The 22,569-nt window shown below is 39.7% G+C and overlaps 2 protein-coding genes across 13 annotated transcripts in view; both read right to left on the minus strand.

The window, feature by feature from the left end:
- The window catches only part of AGBL3 (AGBL carboxypeptidase 3), a 32,971-nt gene extending 18,079 nt beyond the window's left edge, over positions 1-14,892 (minus strand). Inside the window, exon 1 of the mRNA XM_073238436.1 lies at positions 11,115-14,892. Coding sequence (XP_073094537.1) covers positions 11,115-11,120 — 6 coding nt within the window. The 5' untranslated portion in view covers positions 11,121-14,892. The remainder of the gene's footprint in view (positions 1-11,114) is intronic.
- Positions 14,893-15,024: 132 nt separating this feature from the next.
- Positions 15,025-22,569, minus strand: part of CALD1 (caldesmon 1) — a 183,319-nt gene continuing 175,774 nt past the window's right edge. For 10 of the 12 annotated variants that reach the window (XM_037019671.2, XM_017659375.3, XM_017659379.3 and 7 more), the window contains 2 exons: positions 19,832-19,912; positions 15,025-17,113 (listed from right to left, as the gene is read on the minus strand). In XM_037019671.2, the coding sequence (XP_036875566.2) occupies positions 17,078-17,113; positions 19,832-19,912 (117 nt within the window). In that variant the 3' untranslated portion in view covers positions 15,025-17,077. Of the gene's footprint in view, positions 17,337-19,831; positions 19,913-22,569 lie in introns of all 12 variants that reach the window. The other 2 variants (XM_073238421.1, XM_073238420.1) reach the window with 2 other exon arrangements.

Raw genomic sequence — 22,569 nt, forward strand, 5'->3', positions numbered from 1 at the left:
AAACCCTAAAGACTCCACTCCAAAACTACTAGAACTGATATCAGAATACAGCAAAGTTGCAGGATACAAAATTAACACACAGAAATCTGTAGCTTTCCTATACACTAACAATGAAACAATAGAAAGAGAAATCAGGAAAACAATTCCATTCACAATTGCATCAAAAAGAATAAAATACCTAGGAATAAATCTAACCAAAGAAGTGAATGACCTATACTCTGAAAACTACAAGTCACTCTTAAGAGAAATTAAAGGGGACACTAACAAATGGAAACTCATCCCATGCTCGTGGCTAGGAGGAATAAATATCATCAAAATGGCCATCCTTCCCAAAGCAATATACAGATTTGCTGCAATCCCTATCAAATTACCAGCAACATTCTTCAATGAACTGGAACAAATAATTCAAAAATTCATATGGAAACACCAAAGACCCCGAATAGCCAAAGCAATCCTGAAAAAGAAGAATAAAGTAGGGGGGATCTCACTCCCCAACTTCAAGCTCTACTACAAAGCCATAGTAATCAAGACAATTTGGTACTGGCACAAGAACAGAGCCACAGATCAGTGGAACAGACTAGAGACTCCAGACATTAACCCAGACATATATGGTCAATTAATATTTGATAAAGGAGCCATGGACATACAATGGTGAAATGACAGTCTCTTCAACAGATGGTGCTGGCAAAACTGAACAGCTACATGTAGGAGAATGAAACTGGACCATTGTCTAACCCCATATACAAAAGTAAATTCAAAATGGATCAAAGACCTGAATGTAAGTCATGAAACCATTAAACTCATGGAAAAAAACAGGCAAAAACCTCTTAGACATAAACATGAGTAACCTCTTCTTGAACATATCTCCCTGGGCAAGGAAAACAACAGCAAAAATGAACAAGTGGGACTATATTAAGCTGAAAAGCTTCTGTACAGCAAAAGACACCATCAATAGAACAAAAAGGAACCCTACAGTATGGGAGAATATATTTGTAAATGACAGATCTGATAAAGGCTTGACGTCCAAAATATATAAAGAGCTCACATGCCTCAACAAACAAAAATCAAATAATCCAATTAAAAAATGGGCAGAGGAACTGAACAGACAGTTCTCCAAAAAAGAAATACAGATGGCCAACAGACACATGAAAAGATGCTCCACATCACTAATTATCAGAGAAATGCAAATTAAAACTACAATGAGGTATCACCTCACACCAGTAAGGATGGCTGCCATCCAAAAGCCAAACAACAACAAATGTTGGCGAGGCTGTGGAGAAAGGGGAACCCTCCTACACTGCTGGTGGGTATGTAAATTAGTTCAACCATTGTGGAAAGCAGTATGGAGGTTCATCAAAATGCTCAAAACAGACTTACCATTTGACCCAGGAATTCCACTCATAGGAATTTACCCTAAGAACACAGCAATCAAGTTTGAGAAAGACAGATGCACCCCTATGTTTATTGCAGCACTATTTACAGTAGCCAAGAATTGGAAGCAACCTAAATGTCCATCGGTAGATGAATGGATAAAGAAGATGTGGTACATATACACAATGGAATACTACTCAGCCATAAGAACATGGATGGACCTGGAGCGTATTATGCTCAGTGAAATAAGCCAAGCGGAGAAAGAGAAATACCAAATGATTTCACTCATCTGTGGAGTATAAGAACAAAGGAAAATCTGAAGGAACAAAACAGCAGCGGAATCACAGAACCCAAGAATGGACTAACAGGTACCAAAGGGAAAGGGACTGGGGAACATGGGTGGGTAGGGAGGGATAAGAGGGGGGTAAGAAGAGGGATATTAAGATTAGCATGCATGGGGGGGTGGGAGAAAGGGGAGGGCTCTACAACACAGAGAAGAGAAGTAGTGATGCTATGCTGATGGACAGTGACTGTAAAAGGGTTTATAGGGGGGACCTGGTATAGGGGAGAGCCTAGTAAACATAATATTCTTCATGTAAGTGTAGATTAAAGATAACAAAAAAAATAAAGAGAAGGGGAATTAGTCCCTGATAGGATAAAACTAACTGTAAATCAATGATTAATGCATGCTTTAAATATCCTTAATTTTGATCACTTAAAGGGTGTCAGATGATCAGCTATGGATGTACACTTTCCTGATAATATTCCTTTCTCTTAAAAAAAAAAAGCAGTTCCTGTGTGGTGGCCTCCAATGAGTTCTACACAATGGTATAAAGGGTATATCAAAGTGTGGGCAAAGGGTCTGTTTGTGTTTATACAGACGAACAAAGCCTAATTTGGCTACCCAGAAAATGAACTAAGATACGATATGAAGAAGAACTTCCAACATCAGCACTCTCTGGAAGAGACATACCAGAAGATGATCATCAAAAAACCTCAACAAAGATCCAGGTGATGCTGCAGTTGTAGCTGCATTCATCCCACCGGTTCCTGGACTTGCCATTGGAATGAAGAAGGAGATATCTAAGCTGGCCTGTGCATACAGTAAAACAACAAATCTGACTGGATCTATACTGTTGGAACTCAACCAAGAATTAGGAGAAGTGCAAGTTGTAGCGCTCCAAAATCTTACAACTACAGATTATTTACTGTAAAAAGAACATACTGGATGTGAAAAGTTCCCAGGAATGGGTTGTTTTAATTTGTCTGATTTCTCTCAGACTGTTCAAGTACAGTTGGACAATATCCACTACATCATAGACAAATTTTCACAAATGCCTAGAGTGCCTAACTGGTTTTCTTGGCTTCACTGGAGATGGCTGGTAATTATAGATCTGCATTGGTTATGTAACTGTATTCCTATTATGTTAATGTGTGTGTGCAATTTAATTAGTAGTTTAAAACCTATACATGCTTAAGTTACTCTACAAGAAGATATGTCAAAGAAATAATCAATCTTCCCAGGTTTTCTTCCATCTGCTACCTCTATAGCTTTTCTTCTTCCTTCCTAATTACAACCCTTAAATAGAATTCGTGCCTCATATCGAATTCACCGAGTATCATAATTCTTCCAAGTGGTAAAGATACCTCAAGACAAATGCTGGGCATAGAAGCCACAGGGCATAAACCTGCAAAGAAGTAAAAAGCTAACCTTTTCAAACGATATGGCTTCTCTCTCACTTACCAACTTTACATTTCCCTGTATGGCCCCGGAAGATGACTGGTTAGCCAGAGACGGGTAAGATTCCTCAAGGGAGGAACAACCTAAAACAGGCACAGTCGCAGGGGGGCCATCAAGTGAGAAATTAGGGATCAACAGAGGTGAGGCTTAGAACCTCACGCCCCTGTTTTGAGAGAAATCTTGTGCATCTGTGGATGTTTTAATGCCCTTGTCTAGCTTGGATTAACACATAGTCTACAGGCACACACCTGATCATCTACATTTGCTCTCTTACAACACTAAACTATGTTTTCTATCTTTATCTTGCATCTACCTACCACTTCAGCATTTTATTTAAAAAATAATAGTAATAATAAAGGGAGAAATGTGGGATTCACATATAAATCAAGTATAAAAATCAAACAAATATTCATATTTGACCTGATTGTTTATAGTTCATAATGAGTGATCAAAACCGAAAGTTTTTGTGATGACTGCCCTTGTACTGTTCACCATGTAAGAACTTATTCACTATGTAAGAATTTGTTCTCAATGTAAGAACTTATTTGTTATGTTTCAGAAGATTGGAGACTGACGAGAATTAGGCTGGGGGTGGATTACTGATTGTGCATTGAACATTGACTCCCCTATACAGAATTTTATTGTTGTTAACAACCATTTGATCAATAAATATGAGAGACGCCCTCTCAAAAAAAAAAAACACTATCAATATAGTTTCTCTTCTAGAAAGACAGGGCATACTGCACAGTAACACCTTGACTTTCAAACAAATTATTTCCTGCCTCCAGTGACAATTGATTTAAACATCCTATTGATTTTATTACATTCTTACTATGAATTTATATTTTATAACCCAAGTTTTATTTCAAATTAAGATAAAGTTGAGAAAAACATACTGATTCATCTTCATCACTATCACTGATTGTTCTGTCTGAATAGTCTTCCTTTTCTGAATCTTCTGACGTCTCTTCTGGTATTTGGTTCGAAATTCCTTTTATTATGTGAGTAGGCTGTAAAACAATTTCTAAGAACTTACTCGACAGTTTTCTTTTTAAATTGAAAATGTTTGTTACATTAAATGAGTACCCCAAGATACATTCAATTGTACTTAATTAACAGTGCCAACAGGCTTCTCTAAAAATTAAATTCATTAGGACACATCCTATTAAACCTTCAATTTCAAAGATTTGAAGAAATTTTCCATTTCACAATAAAAGACAAATAAATAATTTAATGGAAAAGGAATTTCCAGGATACACAGCCAACCATTTACACCCTATATATACAATTAAATACCATACAGCAATAGAAAGTTCAGAATGATTCTGCGGCATTAAAAGATCAAGAGGCACCCATGCTCTTGGGTGGGAAGAAGTAATATTGTCAAAATGGCCATCCAGCCTAAAGCAATCTACAGATTCAGGGCAACCCCTATAGAAATACTGACAGCATTTTTCAACAAACTGAAACAAATAGTTCTAAAATTCCTATGGAACCACAAAAGACCCCAAATAGCCAAAGCAATCCTGAGAAGGAAGAAAAAAGCAGGGGGTATCTCGCTTCCCAACTTCAAGCTCTACTACAAAGCCACAGTAATCAAGACAATTTGGTACTGGCACAAGAACAGACCCACAGACCAGTGGAAGAGAAGAGTCCAGAATATTAACCCAAGCATATATCGTCAATTAATAAATGATAAAGGAGCCACGGATATACAATGGAGAAATGACAGCCTCTTCAACAGCTGGTGTTGGCAAAACTGGACAGCTACATATAAGAGAATGAAATTGGATTAGTGTCTTACTTCACACACAAAAATAAACTCGAAATGGATCAAAGACCTGAATGTAAGTCACGAAACCATAAAACTCTTAGAAGAAACCATAGGCAAAACTCTCTTGAATAGAAACATGAACTACTTCTTCATGAACACATCTCCACGGGCAAGGGAAACAAAAGCAAAGATGAACAAGTGGGACTATATCAAACTAAAAAGCTTCTGTACAGCAAAGGACACCATCAGCAGAACAAAAAGGCATCCTACAGTATGGGAGAATATATTCATAAATGACATATCCAATACGGGGTTGACCCAAATATATAAACAGCTCACATGCCTCAACAAACAAAAAGTAAATAATCTGATTAAAAAATGGGCACAGGATCTGCACAGACACTTCTCCAAAAAAGAAGTTCAGATGGCCAACAGACACATGAAGATGCTCCATATCACTAATCATCAGAGAAATGCAAATTAAGACCACAATGAGATATCACCTCACATCAGTTAGGATGGCCACCATCCAAAAGACAACAACAAATGTTGGCAAGGATGTGGAGAAAGGGGAACCCTCCTACACTGCTGGTGGGAATGTAAATTAGTTCAACCATTGTGGAAAGCAGTATGGAGGTTCCTCAAAAAACTCAAAATAGAAATACAAAATAGAGGAACTGCACTCCTAGAATTTTACCCTAAGAATGCAGGAGCCGAGTTTCAAAAAAGACATATGCACCCCAATGTTCATCGCAGCACTATTTATAATAGCCAAGAAATGGAAGCAGCCTAAGTGTCCATCAGTAGATGAATGGATAAAGAAGAAGTACATATACACAATGGAATATTATTCAGCCATAAGAAGAAAATGAATCCTACCATTTGCAACAACATGGATGGAGCTAGAGGGTATTATGCTCAGTGAAATAATAAGTCAGGCAGAGAAAGACACGTACCAAATGATTTCACTCATCAGTGGAGTATAACAAAGCAAAAACTGAAGGAACAAAACAGCAGCAGACTCACAGAACCCAAGAATGGACTAGCAGTTATGAAAGGGAAAGGGACTGGGGAGGAAGGGTGGGAAGGGAGAGATAAGGAGAATAAGGGGCATTACGATTAGCACACATAATGTAGTAGGGGGGGCACAGGGAAGGCAGTATAAGCACAGAGAAGACAAGTGGTGATTCTATAGCATCTTACTACACTGATGGACAGTGACTATAATGAGGTATGTGGTGGGGACTTGATAATGGGGGGAATCTAGTAACTACAATGTTGCTCATGTAATTGTATATTAATGATGAAAAAAATAAGATCATGAATCAAAGAAAAAATTACAGTTACTTATTCAGGCAGTGAAATGTAGCAGAGTTTACACTTTTTTTTCTGCTTACTTTTCCATTGACCAAAAATTCAAATGACTACAATGTATTTTTTTCTCTTTATATGTTGGTTAATATTCTGTAGATACTATCTCTGTTGTAGTATTAATTATATGATTCTTACTGAAATCTCAATAGCTGTCAGGTTTTATTGATGATCACCATGACTCCTATGCAAGTATCTCCCACGGGGTTATTAAGGCAATGAAATACTATAAATTACTTAAGATTCTATTATTTTTGACAGACCAGATGAATTTACCAATTTCAAATCTATTTATGTTCCTCTCTACAGAAAACACGTTATGGAGGACTACAGAGAAAAAAGTCCAAGCTCTATTGCAAGTAACTGCAACAGACACTTGGTTTACTGTCGACCTTTGAATATTAAGAGACTTATGTTTCAGGCTGGGCATCACCACCATTCCAAGTTTGGAAAACTTGGCATCAGTCTTAATCCTGTTCCTTACACGCGCACGTGAGGCCCGCGAACGTGCCGCCCTGCTGAACAGTAAACCTGAGCTTCAGGAAAGCCACCGACAACCAGTGGGTGCTCCATGTGCACCTCCCAAGTCTGAAGCGCGAGAGGCCGACGCCGCGCCTGGGCAGGTCTGCGGGTGGGCACGACGACCTTTCCGGTGGGGAGGACTGCCAAATCGCCAAAGCGCTCCTGCCCCCGTTCCTCGGGGACCCGGCGGGGTGGGGAAGCGCTCCTTTTCCCGGACGCGGTCTTCCCGCGCGCGCGCCTCCGGTAGGGGGGCCTCCAGCCTGAAACCTCCTTTCCTTGGCGCTTCACCGGCCGCGGCCCCCTCGCCCCGACTCCTCTGGCCAGGATGGTTGTCCCTCTCGTGGGAGTAGCCGTTCTGCCCTAGACACCTCGGGTCCAGCGGCGGGAAGAAACACGCAGCTAGCTTGGCACCCCTGGCCACGCCCTTCCTCAGCAGGCAAGGCCGCTCGTTACCACGGCAGCGGGGCCAGCCTCGCGAGACCTCCGACAGCCCTCGAGAATCACCTAGCGACTAGCGTGGCGGAAAAGCTTCCCCGGGATTTCGGCCGGAGAAGGGGAGAGCCCGGGGCATGACGGGAAGGAGGAGCTGAATAACCGCCCCCTGGCGGGGGCGCGGGGAAAATCCGGGGCCGGGGAGTAGAGAGTGGGAGATGGTGGCAAAATTTAGGGCTGGAAAAAACTGAACGGCGATCTGTTCTGTCGGTTCTGCACGTGGGTTTTTGCCATGCCCTTTCTCCCAGGAGGCCGTATAGCACACTGGTTAAGACTTTTGCTTTGTGGATCTTCTTTTATACCCACACTGAGTTGCATTTTGCACCGTTGTGTGACTAATGGTTTTTATTGGATGCAGAAAATGACACTCTTCTCCAAATACTTGATAGCGGAGTCATAGATACACTAGCGTGAACTCAAAAACTTTGTCAGCTCAGAGTTGAAGTATAATAACGTTAGCTAATATATTGAACAATGCATTCCAGGGCACTATGCAAATCACTTCACATGTACAGCCTCTAATTAAATAATATAGTCCCCTTAGGATCTTAGACGTCGTTCCTATGCATCCTATCTCGATTTCTCCCTGGGCTTTAGCTCTGGTGGATAGTTTAATAAATCTGGAACAGTTTGACAAGTATAGCTAAAAAAAAAGTCTTTTTGATGTTTGGTGTGTAGGGGAGGAAACATTTTTCTTATACCTTTCTAGGTTCTTTTGGCTGGTCTATTAATTAAATTGACGTAAGATTAATAGGAAAAAAAAACATTCATTTTCTTATGGTGGGAGAGCCTCACAAAGACATGAGGGCCTCCAAAACAGGCAATTGAGACTTCCTGAGCTAAGAAGGCCTTGCTGAGCCTCCCCACCCCTCTAGCATCTTACCACATTTAGCCCATACTCTGTAAGCTCTTCCTGGACCAGGCCCTCTATCTAAATTCTTAGAGGAAGGTAAGCAGGAGGTAAAGAGCTTTTCTTGAGTCTTTTGGGCCTTGTCCAGAACCCCTTCAGGTGCCTACATGAGAGAGTATATGTCATGAGATTTGTAATACTGTAGAATGGCCTATAGTAAGTTTCAAAATAGAATAAAGGGAAAAGTACTACGGCTTACAAATGGAAATGGGTTACTATCTGCTCTTTAAAGTTTGTAAATTTCTGAAAGACAGAGTTTTTTGAGGTTAGCGATTTAGAAGTTTGAATCTTTCAGAAAAAGAAATAGAGCATGCATTATTGTTAGATTACGTTTTTTGGAAAAATATTTGCCCTTTCTAGTTGTACTTTGTTTATGCCATACTTATGTTACTAAAGATAACAGGCACAGAGGATTTTTCTGTGTGTTGGAATCTATTTTCCTGTTGGATTTTAGAGTCATGGTTGCAAGCCATAGGATGTCAGATATACAAAGTAAAGGCCCAAGAAATGATCTAACCAGGTATTGACCAAAAGATCGTTAAAATTACCTTGTATAAAGACAGTTTCATTTGAACCAAATTGAGGACTAGCCCAGGACGCACAGCTTCTACTATTATAAAAGTGTGCTTGGAAATGCCACAGTCACATGAAGGGTTTATATCCTTGAGGAGACAGGCAAGAAATTCAGAACTCCAAAGGGGTACATTTCATTTATGTAAGACAGGTGATGTAAAGGAATGTGGTGGGGGAGCTAGGGGATCGGTTTGATATACATCTTGGCACCGAAGGGAAATAATGGGAAGGGCACACTTGTCTGCTTATCTTTTAGCAGCAATCTATTGCCAGTTGTTTAGCTTTTAACCTAACTAACAGATGGCATTATTGAGTTAGAGAGTTTATTTATGTTTTCATGGATGGCCCTTTTGAGATTACCAGAGTTGATGAAACCTTCAATACTTAGTTAGGGGTCTCTGAGCAGCTTTGCTTTTGTTCAAAAAGGTTACACAAGAAATTAATATGCAAAGTTGGGACTTAGTCTTACAATTTTTAGTCCAAATATTTACATGATCCTACTGCAAGAAATCCTATAGAGAAAAATTATTTTAGTGAATCAATACCTAGGAATGCAAGAAAAACTTGGAAAATCATAATCATTCATTCTTGCATAAATTCAAATAAATTTTGATCGGATGCTACTACTTGTCAGGGACTCTTCCTAGTGGAAAGTATTGCAGGGAACAAAACAGACATTCCTCATGGAGGTTATGGACTATTAGAGAAGACAGACAAATGAAAACAAACACCTCAAGTGATTATAACTGCTGTGGAGAGAAATAAAGCTGGGAAAAATAAAGCGCGTGTGGAGTGTCCTGATAGGGGTGGCTCTTTTGATGGGGTGTCTAGGGACGCCTCTGTGACCAGCAGGTGTTTGAGCAGAGACCTGAAGCCAGCAACAGGATGAGCCATGTGGATGTGCAGGGGCAGCCCTGCCAGGCTGGAGAAGCAGCAAGCACGGAGGCTCTGAGGGATGACTGTGTTCTCAGTTATACAGACAGTACTGTTTAGACAAAGCTTCGCTGCAGTCGGTAACATTGTAAGGAAAGTGATTTCACTAGGACCTTTTCCCCAAATAAATGGTTCTTAAGCACCTGCTTCTTTTTGACTTTTTTTTTTAACTTACTCTCCTATTCCCAGGCAGTAGTATATAGTGGAAATGAAATTCCTTGCCTTTAAGTTAAAGTGAGTGTAAAGCCTGGAGTAAACTTCTGCCAAAGACTTTGTCAGTCTGAATTTTTTTTCCCCTTCTCTATGATTTTATCTGAGAACGTTCAGGATGGACTCCTTATATAACCAGTTTCAGTTTCTTGGGAAGGCATTTTTACCTCTGCAGCAAGTTTTCCTCCTCCAATTTTTGGGTGAATTTATCCGTTCTAAGCCTGCAGTATAAAAGGCAGTATAACAAGAGCAAGAAAAGAGGAAAAGAAAAACCAAAAAGAATATTCCAAAAAGCACAATTACTAGTGTAGGAATCAGGAGGAAAGTTCATGTGGGCCATATGGCCAAATGTAAATTGTGTTAGGAATATAGTTTGTGTAGTTACGTCATTTCCAATTTGTTGAGCAGAGATTGAAATGACAATAGGATGTGCCTAGGGCAATCAGAGTCATTTATGACATCAGAGAAGTTAATGGTTATGCGGCTAGTCAGTTCGTCATAGTTTGGCTGAGGAAGCCTTACTACATCCTGAGAGCCCTGGGGTCTTCGAGTGCCCATCTTGGCCTTCCTCAGACCGTCCGGGTCTAGGATGTCCTGGTATACAGCCAAACCTCTCCCACTGTTCCTAAGCTCTAATCTTGAGAATTGTCCCAGCTGGTCACCTAAGCAATACTCAGCTCAAGGGTCATCCCCATAGGGAAGTTTGTCCTAATCCCTCTGTCATTGGTAGAATTAGTTGGTATTAATGGTTTGTATAATATGTCTTAATTTGGGGACTGTAGTGAAGCACCATTCTCCTAAACATTTGGAAATGAGGGGGTAAGAATGCCCCCTGTTTGCTCAACAAGGAATGTTTAGGATGAGTCACCTCAAAAGAGAAAGAATGGTTTCCAGGCTTAGTATGACATCTCAGGACAAAGGTGAAGTGGCCTCCTTTTTTTATTTTTCAGTAACTTCCCCTGAACTAGGCAAGGGTGAAATCCCCTTTCCCACAATGGACATATTGGCTAGACCCTGTAACTTTCCAGCCACTGTCAGCTACTAAAATTGTGTCATTTTAGCATTTAAGATTTCATTCTGGCATTTGGTATTCAGTACATTTTAAACTTCAACTTCAAACTTCATTCAAAGCCCCCCACCTCACCTCCCAGGCAGTCTAGGTCTGTCCCTAGCTCTGGTGGCTTGGGAAGCAGAAGGAGTTGGCGTTCCGTATTTACCTTCATCCTGGCTCCCTGCTAGGTGCTTCCTTCTAGGTGCCAGGTCTTTGTGATTGGAGGAGTGAGGGTTGGGGAAGAAAAGGGCGAATGTCTCCTTACTGGGCCAAATTGCAGTCCACACGTTGGTCTCCAGTGCTGCTCTTATTCCTTGTCTGCGGGCCCTGAGGGTGGTGGCTCTGACCCGCCCCCTGACAGGGCAGGCTCCTCAGCAACAAGTCTCCTGTGCGAGATGCTGGCGAGTCGAGGTTTGGAGCACGGGCTCAGGTGCCAACTGTCTGTGGCCAAATATTCCTCCACTTAATATGCCATATGACCTTGAGCAAGGTTTTTTAACTTCCCTGTGCTTCAATTTGTTTCCAAGTAAGGTGGGGATAACACAGTTCAGAAAGCCCTCAACTTAACGATGTTTGACTTAAAATTTTCCAAGTTTATGATGGTGTGAAAGTGATACACTTTCAGGAGAAAACATACTTCGGACTTTGGTTTTTGATCTTTCTCCAGGCTAGTGGTATGAGGCACGATCCTCTCTCATGAAGCTTAGCGGGGCAGAGAGCCCAGCTCCCAGTCAGCTGCCTGATCACAAGGGGCGACAGCAGATACACTTGGAACCGTTCTGCACCATATCAGACAGAAACCATTCTGTTTCTCATTTTCAGTAGAGTATTTAATAACTTACATGAGATATTCAACCCTTTACTGTAAAATAGGCTTTATGTTAGATGATTTTGCCTAGCTATAGGCCAATGTGAGTGTTCTGAGCATGTTTAAGGTGGGCTAGGCTAAGCTGTGATGTTAGGTAGGCGTATTAAATGCATTTTTGACTTACGATATTTTCAATTTATGGTGGGTTTATCAGGATCGTAAGTCAAGGAGGATCTGTAGTACCTATGATTTAGGGTTGTGATGAGGATTTGTGAGGATTAAATGAGTAACACCTAAGTACATGGAAAGTGCCCAGAACACGGTAAGAGCACAATAAATGTTAGCCATCATCATTTGACCAGCTGATCTCCAACTGCTGACAATCATACCATATCCCTCTGATACTTGGGCATCTACTTGACTTGCTCTGGTGATCCCTGTATGACTATAGTGTCACCACTCACCTCATGTCATCTTCACAGCCAGTTCTTGGACTGATGGGCATACACTGGATCTATTTAGCTTCTATACCCTGGCACAGTGCCGGTCATAGCAGGCCTATGCTTTTCATTTCCCTTTTCTATGCATAGAGACAAGTTAGCCAGCTCCTGGCTAGGCAGCTGTCCAACAGGAAACTGAATGCCCCTCCCCTTCCTTTATTAGTGATTCTCTTAGAAGCCACCCCCATATTGGAAGTAGCACTTTTCATCCACGGAAAAATAACATAGGCTTACAGGAACAATTTCTCATTGCAAATGAATGTACGGGCATTCTGACTTTATATTAGGTGGGTGAGCTTAGTTAATTTACTGGTACAACCATGAAAGAAAAAAATAGATCCTGCTTTTGGATGCTGACCAAATGGTTTTTCAGGCTTTAAAGCTTAATAGCAGACCTTGAATTAAGGCAAGTAATGCCACCCAGTTGGCTTTCTTAGGAGCAGCTGGCCACCTTTCTCCCAGAAGCACACTATCGTATTTCTTCAGACAACTCTGTCCTCTGTTATGCCCCTTGACTTACTTCTGCATCGCACCAGTCAACACTTCATTGCACTTAATCTATTCATTTCTGTTTCCTGCTATTAATATCAAAGCCCCTTGAGGGGCTTAGTTATCTTTGTATCTCTAGTGCTTAATGTTGACTGATATTTGTAGGTCCCTAATAAATATTTTTAAAAATTAGCTGAGTGTTTAGCACGCGAAAGGACCAGTGCCAAGAACCAAGGGTACAGGGAGATGTAAGATTTAGTCATTGCCAATGAGGAAAATATGCCCTGTTTGAGCAGGCTGGACCCATTTTGAGTTGGAGATTTTTCTGCTGTGCAGATAGAAAACTCCATGGAAATCTCTGTTAAGGATTCACCAAACAGTACTGTCAGTATCTACGCTTTTCTAATAGTTTCTGGGCTACATCTGAACTTTCCCTTTGCCTTCTGATTGCCTAGTCTAGTGCCTGATGCTCACAAAGGAGCCCATCCCTACAGGTGTGTGAAGTAACAGATAAGAATGACAAGTCAGATAAGTGGGTGTGCTGAGGCCACAGGGTAAGTTTTCTTAGATGAAGGGAACTCAAACTTGTTTAAATGAACTTATGAAAGGAAAGAACAAAGTCTGACAGATAAGGGACAGCATGTGAGCAAAGGTCAGAGTGGACATACATAGTACCTTCTAGAGAGATTTAGGTGAAAATGTCCAGCAAGTAGGTGGAAATATAGGCCTGGTGGTCACGAGGGTTGTCAGTTTCCAAGATATACTTTGGGAAAATTGGAACCCACATGGCAAAGGAGGAGGTGTTCAAATTGTTGCCCATGGGACCAGCAACGTCAGCATCATTGTTAGATGATGATAACTTGTTAGAAATGCGAATTCTCAGGCCCCATCCCAGACATACTGAATCAGAAACCAAGTGGAGCAATCTGTGTTCTAATGAGCACTTCAGCTGATCTTGATACACGTAACATTTGATCAGAAACAATTCCTACAGACCTGTTTCTATATCACTCAAGACTGTAACATATTTGAGCTCATACCCTAAATATACACATTATAAAATTAATTTTCACACATCCCTAATTCTATGAGTTTGGTGCTAGTACTACAGATTGTATTTTTCCTATTGCTTAGTTTTGTGAATTGACTTTGATGACAACTACCTTGTTGTCTAAACTTACCGCCCTTCTTGTTAAGATGTAGAAGTAAAAAGTACTAATTATCTTTTAAATTATAGTAACTTAGTTAATTCTGTCAATCTTATGGGCAGGATTTAAGGGACAGTTCAATGAGCTCTGGACTCACAATTTTATACATTTATGAGAGAAAGCTCAGATTTCAAATAGTGCTACAAAAATATGCAAAATACCTACGAAAAAATATCTTTGGATTTAAAAGTAATCACCAATGCTTTGAAAACTGAGTATTCTGCAAATGGTGTATATTAAATGGGTATTTCTCCTCTAAAAGACACTATCTTTACAGAAATAACACTGCCCTCCGAGGAGCAAGACGGATGGTGTGGGAACTGGCAATGTCAGGTTGGAGGAACATTTGTTTTTTTGAACATTTTAGATCCCTCTTTTCCACTTCTTCCATACATGTTTGGTCAGTTGTCCACACCAGAGCAATTTTCAACATTATGTTAGGAAATTACCTGTAATAAAAAGTATCTTAAAAATAAGAAATTCCTTTTTTTCTTTGAAGAGTTAAACCAAGACTCAATCTGAAATATACACTTTTCTATGCCAACCATCTTTATTAAAACAAATAAAATGACTGAAATCAATATAGGACATAAAAATAAATGAGGCTGGAGCTAGAGGGTATTATGCTCAGTGAAATAAGCCAGGCAGAGAAAAGTATCAAATGATTTCACTCATCTGTAGAGTATAAGAACAAAGAAAAAACTGAAGGAACAAAACAGTAGCAGACTCACAGAACCCAAGAATGGACTAGCAGTTACCAAAGGGAAAGGGATTGGGGAGGGTGGGTGGGAAGGGAGGGATAAGGGGGAAAAAGGGGGCATTACGCTTAGCAGACATGGTGTGGTGGGGGGACACGGGGAGGGCTGTATGACACAGAGAAGACAAGTAGTGATTCTATCACATCTTGCTATGCTGACGGACAGTGACTGTAGTGGTGTATGTGGTGGGGACTTGATAATGGGGGAGTCTAGTAACCATAATGTTGCTTGTGTAATTGTAGACTAATGATACAAAAATAAATAGACAAACAAACAAACAAATAAATAAATGAGGCAAAGACATTTGGAGGAATTCCATTTTTTGTGGATGCATTTTCACAATATATATTTATTGCAGCGATCAATTATCAGTGAAAAAATCAAGTGTTTATAAAACTTTTAGGAATGGCAGATTCACAGAACATGCTAGTCACCTTGCAGTTTTACCTCTTACTGATAACAGAGAGAACTGTAACCAAACAAGTAAATAAGGAATTTATTTTTCAAAAGATTAAATCCAAACTGAACAACATTCTAACCTAAAACTTATTCCATCTCAGTACTGGAATAAAAGTCAGGATTGATATACTCTCTTCTCAACTTCAGACTTTCTAGAAAAACCAGATAATAGTGATCAGAAGAAGCTCTTATTCAAAAGTACAACAAAGCAAAGTTGCCTTGCCAAAGGCTTTAATTCAAACTTTGATCCATTTCACTGCAATTATGGGAGTCAATGCTACATCAGGCACTGAATGTGAATTCTAGTTCATCTTATCATAGACACATGTCTACTCTGTCATGGGTGAATGACCTGTGCAATTTTGGCGGCTTTCCTTCCTTTGGTCCAGGTGTGCACAAGCTAGTGTATTCAACAAGTCTTTACTGATGTATGAGAAAAACAGACTTTGGAAGGCAGTGGTCACTCCTCAGGCCAGCCTGCCCTGGCCAGCTCTCCAGGGGAATACTGTCTGTTAGAAAAGAGTCACGTGGGAGGCTCCCTCAGTGTGATAGGAATTGAGACTAAGACAGTTTGGGTTATATCAAATGAGGTATAAGTTTACAGAACTATACTGCATGTATATCTCTATGCTAGAACATATTGCCAAGACACTGGAGTATTCTTTTACCATCTATTGTGAAGAACAGGTGAACACTTATAAGCTAAAATAATATCTGATATCTGGATGGTGTGTGTAAAAATGACCAATTGATAGACTCTTAGAGAAAAAGGTAAAACTAATAAAAGTTACATATATTTTTTGCATGTTCAATACCTTATCAACTTATGACAAGTACCAAGGACTGATAAAGGTAGAAAAATTTGCTTAAAAGATGCCTCAGTATATCAAAGATGGAATAATACTGTCATAACTCCTAAAATTTGGCTTTTCCTCACTTTTTTTCTCTGCTTCCAGACATTAGCCAAAGTTGGTCTTATGTATACCCATATGTGGAATTCTAATAGGTACAATTTTGTCACCAAAATTCTTGTCTTTAAATTCTAAAGAAAGAAGAGACCTCAGATACCACCTAAGCCAACCTACTGAGCACTTAATTCTTAAAGAATAAAGTTTTGAGCAAGCTTTGAGTTTGACCCAGATGACAGATTTACTACAGTTCATACTGGACTTCAAGATTGTTTTCAGTTATAAACTAAATACTATGTTTTATAGAAAATGTCAACTCATTTTTGACATGTCTCTCTTTTCTTCTTACACGCTATTGGGCACTGAAACATAGCAATACCTATTCTGCCATGTCTCTATTGGCAAATATGAAAATATTAATATAATATTGTGATTTTTAGTTTTTAAAAAGCTGTGGTATTGGCTAGTTACAAGGACATACTGCTAAATATAATAGCTAGCACATAAAAAAGCTTTCTACCATTAGTGTGTTTGTATATGTGTATGCACATACATACACGATCAGGTCATCTAAAACGTGTTTCACTAACACTACCAAAGAAATCCACAAAGCAACCAACCTAAAGAAATCAGTACCACTGTCAGCTAACATCACAATCCAATGTAGATATTCATCAGCATGAAAAAAGTAAGACCTTAACAGTATATCTTTTTTTTTAAAGACAATCATTATTGCAGTTATCTCCAATCTGAAATGGGTTACTTTCAGAAAGCATTACAATTGCCTACTAAAATAATTTCTTCCATGCTTTAGTCTAAAGTGCAGAAACAACAAGACTTCTGTATTTAAAATTAAAAAAAAAACCCCACTATGGTTCATTTTTCTGGATACTGCACACATTCCTCAGGCAATTTTCAACTTCAATCACCTTTGGTTGACTTCTGACGTGGTTGGTGTCACTGTTCAGTCAGAGTTACGATGATCAGTAGGGAAAGTCTCTATTTCACAGCATGGGTTTCTTTAGAAACAGGCTCCTGTGCAAAGGCAGTACTTTTACCATGAACATCTCTATTCTGTGATTATTAAATATAGTGATAATATACATGGTTTACTGGGATAATGAGAAATAAAATAAAAGGAAATGAACCCAATTTAGTAAATCAACATAAATATAAAACAGAGCAAATTAGCCCAATTCAGCTGGTCCAGCATCTTGAGCGGCTACTTTGGGTTCGTTCTTGAACTGTCTCAAACCTGCTAAGAGAAGAGAGCTTTAAATGCACAGGCCACGGGATGTCAGCTAGATGTTTTGTGTTGGAATAAAACAAAACAAAGACTTATAATATGGCAGGAATAAATATCTGGGAGATGGAGGACTGCTGTTGGCATTCTACCCAAATAATGCTCCTCTGCTTTTAGTCTATCCTTTCTTCTGCTGACTTGTTTTTCCCTTTCCTGTCTCTTGCTTCTTTATATTTCTCTTTCCCTATCTTGATCTTTCGCCTTGCTCATGGCATTCAGAATCAGGGAGGATTTGTTCATCAGTTAGTTAGTTAATCAATTAGATGCCCTCTGAGGGCCAGGAATCAGTGGTGTGCCTTCCGGAACAGGTGCACCTGACTGGTTGGGTCAGCCTCAGCCATGTCAAGGCACGGTGGGGACGGGGAATGTGCTTCTCTTCAGTTTTCTCCTATTTTTATTTGTTCTCTGCTATTCTTATAGGACCCCTACTCTTGAAACTTGTCCAGCCCAGAGCCTTATTTTTACACCATTTCTTTTCGTCAACTAGCTGCTAGAAGTCTTGCTAAGGTATTCACAGCTATAAAAGCTCTGTGAATCTTCATTTTCAAATGCATATTTTTATTTCAAAGGGATGACTGCACAGTGAGTCTGACATTTCGGAGCAAAGGAGCTATACACTCTGCTCCCTCACCAACTCAGCTCTGGGCCTGGACATGTTAAATCACTGCAGAAAGAGTTTCATGGCATAGAACACCGAGGAGGGGGCAATGTGTGCGAAGACCCACTCTGTCACCTCCCCTCTGTTCCACCACGTTGCACAATTCCACGGGAGCACCATTCATGGTGTATTATATGTGAGTGGTGTTCTGAGCCCCACCATTCCAGATCATATCTTTACTTTACTTCCCCAAACCCTGGGTCAGAGGAATGTTATTCAGAGGGGCTCCATTAAACCATAATGATGAGTGACGGATGGCTGACCTCCCTACTCAGAAAGGAGACTAAACAAACATTTAGGCTGTCATTCTTGAAGGGTCAGAGACCTATGCTAGAGGGGTCACTGTAACGGCTTAGGCCAACAAAAGTTCATTATTTAAAAAAACGCTAAGAAACAACTCCCCTATGGCATTCCATGAGGAGAAAAATCTTATAAGGAGCTTTAAAACTTTACATTTTCTGCTGAATATGCAATCCTCAAGAGAAAGCAGCATGAATGTCATCTCAGATCAGACTGCCTGAGTTTCAATCCAGACTTTGTGACTTATTTGCTATATGACTTTGGGGAAATTACTTAATATCTCTGCCTCATTTTCCCCAGCCCTAAATGGGGTGATACCACTTCACATGGTGCTTGGAGAGTTAAATAAGATAATGCAGCTGAAGAAGGCAGAATAGTGCCTTTTATGTGTGGACGCTCACTAAGTGTTAGTGGTTTCTAGTGGTGTTAATTAGTACTTTTAATATATTTAGCAATGACTTGGAAAACATGTAAAAGTAGAGAGGCTGGCTAGTGGATTTTAATGGAATGTAAGGTCAATCAATAACTAATAAAGAAGCTGTAGTAGCACAAAGGCAGCTGCACTGGACTTACGAGCACATGGGAAGTAGTGAAGGGGAAGTAGTTCTTTCCCTTCAGAGAAGTGCATTGATTCACTAGTTGCCTTTGAGATGCTCTTCAGTCCTGAGTTTGCCTAAGAAGTGCTTCTGCCTTAGAGTCCTAAATGGACCCACTGGCAGATTGTTCTGATCTTATTTATTGTTGTCCTCTGATTTCTGCTTTTCAATTTCCCTTCTGTTAAAGGAAAACATCAGACTTATTACTTGTAACGGGGAAGGGCTACAAATAGAGTTGTATTAGCTCCTTGTACAAGGGCTCCTGTTTATAGTCTTAGCATCATTTAGATGCTGTCTAGAGCCACATTTATGAAGAATGAGTCTACCCTTTGAGCACAGGACCAAAAAAAGAAAGACAAATCCAAGCATTCTTAACCATTAGTTCTCATGGGGAATAAATTTTGCCCTACTTGTGGATATTTTTTTAATTTTTTGCCATTGCAACCTTGAGTCCTAGGTTACTAGCAGTGTAATCCCTTAGAATGGTTCTAGAAAGTTGCTGTATATGGAACCACACAAGGAGATAGATGTTTTTTTCCTCAGTTGATCTTCAAAGAGCTGTAGCTCCAAGCCTGACCTTGTAATGAAGTGTAGACCACAGTATACCACAAGGCCTTCTGCTGTCAATATTCCTACCACTGTGGTGTTTCCAGAATGTCTTACTAAGAACGATTCCCTGGGTCTGGACTGTTTACATTGCATGAATGACAAACCTACAGTGTCAAAGGCTCTGTGAATTTTGCCCTCCACTGTACCACATACATGTCGTGAGAAACTGATGTCACCCAGGCAAGGTTCTGTGAATCAGTACTATTTCTCATTTGATCCAGGGACATCATACTGCAGGATATATGAGGAAAATAACCTTGGAAAAACAAATCCACCCAGTAGATTACCTTAGTGGGGGAAGTGACCTTATCCACGGATTGCTTTTCCCAGAGGTTCCGCTTTCCAGATACATCTCCTGGCCTCAAATCCTAATGAAGAGAAAGCAGAAAAAACTGATAGGTGGCCATTTATATTTTATGGTCAGGTCTAAATAAATCACCATATCTGTTTTTTGTTATAATCAGTTTCTTGTTTAATATACTTTATCCTAGTGATCGGAAATGGATGAGATCAAAGGATCATTAGCAGCTGTTTTTATGTAGACCTTGACCTGTGTTATGATATGGGAATGGGCTGGAACTCTCCAGCATTCTAGCCCTGGCCTTTCCAAGGGACTTACTGTTTATTGGAATAAGTGAAATTGGAAATTTAAGCATATTTAAAATAATGTAGCCTATTTTTAATTTTCCAAGCTCTTAGTAGTGAATAGAGCATAGATTAGCTTTAAATAATTTTTTGGGGTCCAACATGCATTTTACCCCATGCAGATTAGCTTTCTTTCAGTGCCCTGCCTGTAGCCCTGAGCCCTTTAGACAGTGCATACCAGCCTGACTTCCAACTGCCAGCACTGCATTTCCTGGCCCGAGGACTTTCTCAGGCTACAGATGCCTACTTTGCCAACCCAGGAGGAAGGCTGGAAGTTGAGTCAGCATCCCCAGGACCGGTCCTCAATCACTCTGGGATGAGATCTGGTGCAAGAATATTTCTCAGGCTCACTCACACCCCAGGTAGAATAACTCTGAGGCATGTGTTCTGTGGAAATTCCAGGATTTCTCTAGGGGGATAAACTTTTAATAGCCCATGTGGTGACTTGCTTGGTAACATTATTGGCTGGCTTCTTTACCCTGCCTCACTTCCTAAGTTATTTTTTCACTCCCTAAGTAAACTATTTGCACTTGAGTCAGTATCTTAGGGTCTGCTTTGGGGCAGCCCAAACTAAGACACTTTTCTAATTGTACTCTCCTCAGACTAAAATCATTTTGTTTCCTAAAAAGCAAGTGGGTAATTCAGAAGTGTGTCATTAGAACCTAGCCTCACAAAACTAAACATTTACCACAAATTGTACCCATAAGAGAAACTGACAGTTGATGACATATGTGAGAACATGTGGAAATCTTGGGAAGAAAACACTAAAATATAATCGATAACAGTTATATAGCTTTGATTATTTACTACCTCATAATTAATTTGGTTTAGATAAGGATCCAAATTTCTGTTTCCACTTACTTTTCTTCTAGCATTTGCTTATATTAGTACTTGGCAAAAGGTAGTCTGCCGAAAAAAAAATGTGTTTTACTGAAATAGTAATGTTTATTTTGGCAAAACCTTTCTCATTAGGAAGACAAACCTAATAGCAGTTGTACTTTTCCATATGGACATATTTTTGATAGACAGCATTGAGATTGTAACACTGAAAATGCACTAGTTAAATGGTACTGTGTGAAGCATTACTGAATTTCTGGATTTCCATTGTGGCATGGATGCCTGATATTCTCTTATAGCTACACCTATTTAACTTGGAACCAGTAAGTAACAAATCAGATTGTTTTTGAAGAATTCTACTACATTTGCCAATGCAGGTAGAAGCTGCCAAGTTGTCTGGAAGAGTGCTTTAAAATTTTGGAAACTATAATTAGGAACATGCTAATGGAAGCTCTGGAAAGTGGCTATTATTGCTTTATTATTTGATTCACATAAGAAATATTTTTCTTCCACATGAATGTTCTTCTACTGAAGAAAGGGGGATTGTATTTCCCTTAAATCCCACCTATGAATCTTCTTGAGATCCCTTAAAGAGTTTAAAGAGTCCATTTCAAGAAAATATTAACATCCAAGTCATATGCTGGCATTTTTAAAATCAAAAGGGGAAATATAAATGAAATTACCTGACCAGACTATATTTTAGAGAAAAACCCACTCCGGAAGAAGAGGGAGAAATCAAGGCAGGAGAAGCAAGGTTTCCAATCAACCAGAGATCAAAGAATGAAGGAGAGAACTCGTCTGAGAAAGAGGTTGTTTTTTTTTAAACAAAAAGAAAGACCAATTAGCATTTTAATCGCTGCACATGACATGTAGTTTTGACACAAAGAACAGACAAACCAGATAAAGCAGACAAACTCAGAATTGAATTCCAGCTACAAAGTTACACTGAAATCCTATAAATCCTACCCTCAAATAGCAATAGATGTTCCAGTAAAGAATCAATTTTAAAAAATCTACTTTAAAAGTAAGTTAATTTTTAGGGACCCCAGATAATACTCATTTGACAAACTATTCTGATCATTTTCAATTCTTGCATATATGAAAATTACTACATAGCTAGTGGTAGAGGATGGTTTTTCTCTTCAATGAGTTTCACAACTAAACACTAATCCCATAGATTATTCTTTTCCTTCTTCTTGAGTTTCACTGAGTGAAGACCATTTTGGTGGAAGAATTTCCCTCAGATTTTTCTTTAATGGCCACTTGCCACACACATACCTGCAAACACAAATTCAGGCTTTTCCCTCCACCCACAGATGCCAGGGAATAGAAGCAAGAGGCCAAGAATAAGTCACTCCTGGTCCCAAATCAGAAGGTACCTGTGGATCTCCCATTTTGTGTTTTTTTTTTTTTGAGAGGGCATCTCTCATATTTATTGATCAAATGGTTGTTAACAACAATAAAATTCTGTATAGGGGAGTCAATGCTCAATGCACAATCATTAACCCACCCCAAGCCTAATTCTCGTCAGTCTCCAATCTTC

This window comes from Manis javanica, chromosome 6 (genome assembly GCF_040802235.1).
Source record: "Manis javanica isolate MJ-LG chromosome 6, MJ_LKY, whole genome shotgun sequence".
Classification (NCBI taxonomy): domain Eukaryota; kingdom Metazoa; phylum Chordata; class Mammalia; order Pholidota; family Manidae; genus Manis; species Manis javanica.